The sequence below is a fragment of the Halyomorpha halys genome, unplaced genomic scaffold (assembly GCF_000696795.3).
Source record: "Halyomorpha halys isolate HHAL.00 unplaced genomic scaffold, Hhal_1.1 Scaffold60.1, whole genome shotgun sequence".
Taxonomy (NCBI): Eukaryota; Metazoa; Arthropoda; class Insecta; order Hemiptera; family Pentatomidae; genus Halyomorpha; species Halyomorpha halys.
Window position 1 is genome coordinate 1,254,181 of NW_027112396.1, and position 1,779 is coordinate 1,255,959.

At 36.1% G+C, this 1,779-nt stretch overlaps 1 protein-coding gene across 3 annotated transcripts in view; it reads left to right on the plus strand.

The window, feature by feature from the left end:
- Positions 1-1,779, plus strand: part of LOC106692545 (Ca(2+)/calmodulin-responsive adenylate cyclase) — a 378,170-nt gene that overhangs the window by 336,590 nt on the left and 39,801 nt on the right. For all 3 annotated transcript variants that reach the window (XM_067050281.1, XM_024360585.2, XM_067050282.1), the window contains exon 4: positions 602-887. In XM_067050281.1, coding sequence (XP_066906382.1) covers positions 602-887 — 286 coding nt within the window. The remainder of the gene's footprint in view (positions 1-601; positions 888-1,779) is intronic.

Sequence of the window (1,779 nt, forward strand, 5' to 3'; positions counted from 1 at the left end):
AATAATTAAAAATGGAATATCGATATTTTATTTTGATAAATACATATTTATTTTGATAGTTTGTATTATTGTAATATCGATATAGTATATAAGAACAATATTCCGATATCATTTTATCGTATCCATATTTTATTTTGATAATTACATATTTTTTTCGATATTTTAAAATATCGATATTTTAGTTCCGATATAATATCGATATCGATATTGCTATCAGATATCGATATCAATATCGATATTTTTCTTTCGATATCCCATCCCTACCGCATCCTCGACTATCTTTTTTTTTTTTTCTTTCGGCCAAGACTCCCATTGGAATCCTATACTGCCTAACCATGGTTGGGGGTAAAAATTTTTCATTTTGTGGGACCTTCACTCAATGAAGAAAGTCAAAGCCCCAGGCCGTATTCGAAGCGGCGCCGCCAATAGACATCAAATAGGTTAGACTGTGTCTTAACCACTGAGATGCGGGCGGTCCATCTTTTCCTCATTATAGAAAATATATTTATATTGTTATAATAATAATAATAATAATAAACATATTACACGTAAAATATATCATATAAATTTAATTATAAATTTTAATTTCCCCTTTTCACAGATACATGCAGGACACCTACCTCCTGTGGGTATGCTACGTAGTTCTCTTCTTCTGCTGCACTTACACGGCCGTGTCCCTTCCGATCGGCCCTACCTCCTTAGGCCTGGAGACGAGGAGGGTCTTCCCAGAAGGGGTGTGGCCGATCCTCTTCGCGCTCTTCCTGGGCTACGGGATGATGCCCCTGAGGACCTGGGTGGCTGCTCTCTTCGGCGCGGCTCTCCCGCTCATCCATGTCGCCGTGTCCGCGGCCGTCGTGGATAACTTCCACCAGCTCCTCTGGCAGCAAGTAAGTAATCTTCTTCAATTCCTATATATTTCAACTTTGTACGGATTTATCTGTTTCTGAGAACGCAGAAGTAACTTACAATATTTTCAACTTCATCTTTTCATTCACACCGTAAAAGTTACAAACAAGTAATCTATATAATAAAATCCGTATGCGTTCATCTTAAGTGACATTGCAGATATTGTATAGCTTCTGCCCCGTGTACAATTCTTATTTATGTCATTAGAAAATGTATGTTTATCTATCGCTGGTGTTGTATAGCCCGTTCCCCTGTAATTATGTATTGCAGGTATTGTAAAGCTCTATCCCTTATCCATTTATATGTTATATCAATAGAAAATGTATGATTAAGTATCGTGGATGCAATGCAAAACTATTATTTTTGAAAAAAAAAAAAAGTTGTTGGATGGTAAATTATGTTCATAAATTTTCATAGACTTGAATTCCGAATCAGTTTTACTTTTGAAACGACTGTACATTATAAAAACCCGTTTTAATTTTATTAAGGTCTTCTGATAGTTGTATTTTATAAACCAATAAGCTTGCTCCATTTTTGAAAAAACCTTCTCAAACGAATCCTACTCATCTACGAATTCTAAAATATTTTTTACTCGTCATACGTTTATGCGGCTCATGTGCCTTCCCTTTGACTCCACTGGCTTTTAATACTAGTGACGCGACAGGCAGAGAAGCATTGTTGGGATCTCTTTGAGCTATACTTCTCCTGCCACATGAAAGTGTCAAAGCTTGATTCAGGGTTCCTTTGAAGGCTGACTGTTTGAAATTATTTTAGTACTATCGTTACAATCCAAAATCCTACGTAAAATCCTTGATGCTCCTTATTACGTCACAAATAAACTCATTCACAAAGACCTTAACATCCCATTCGTTG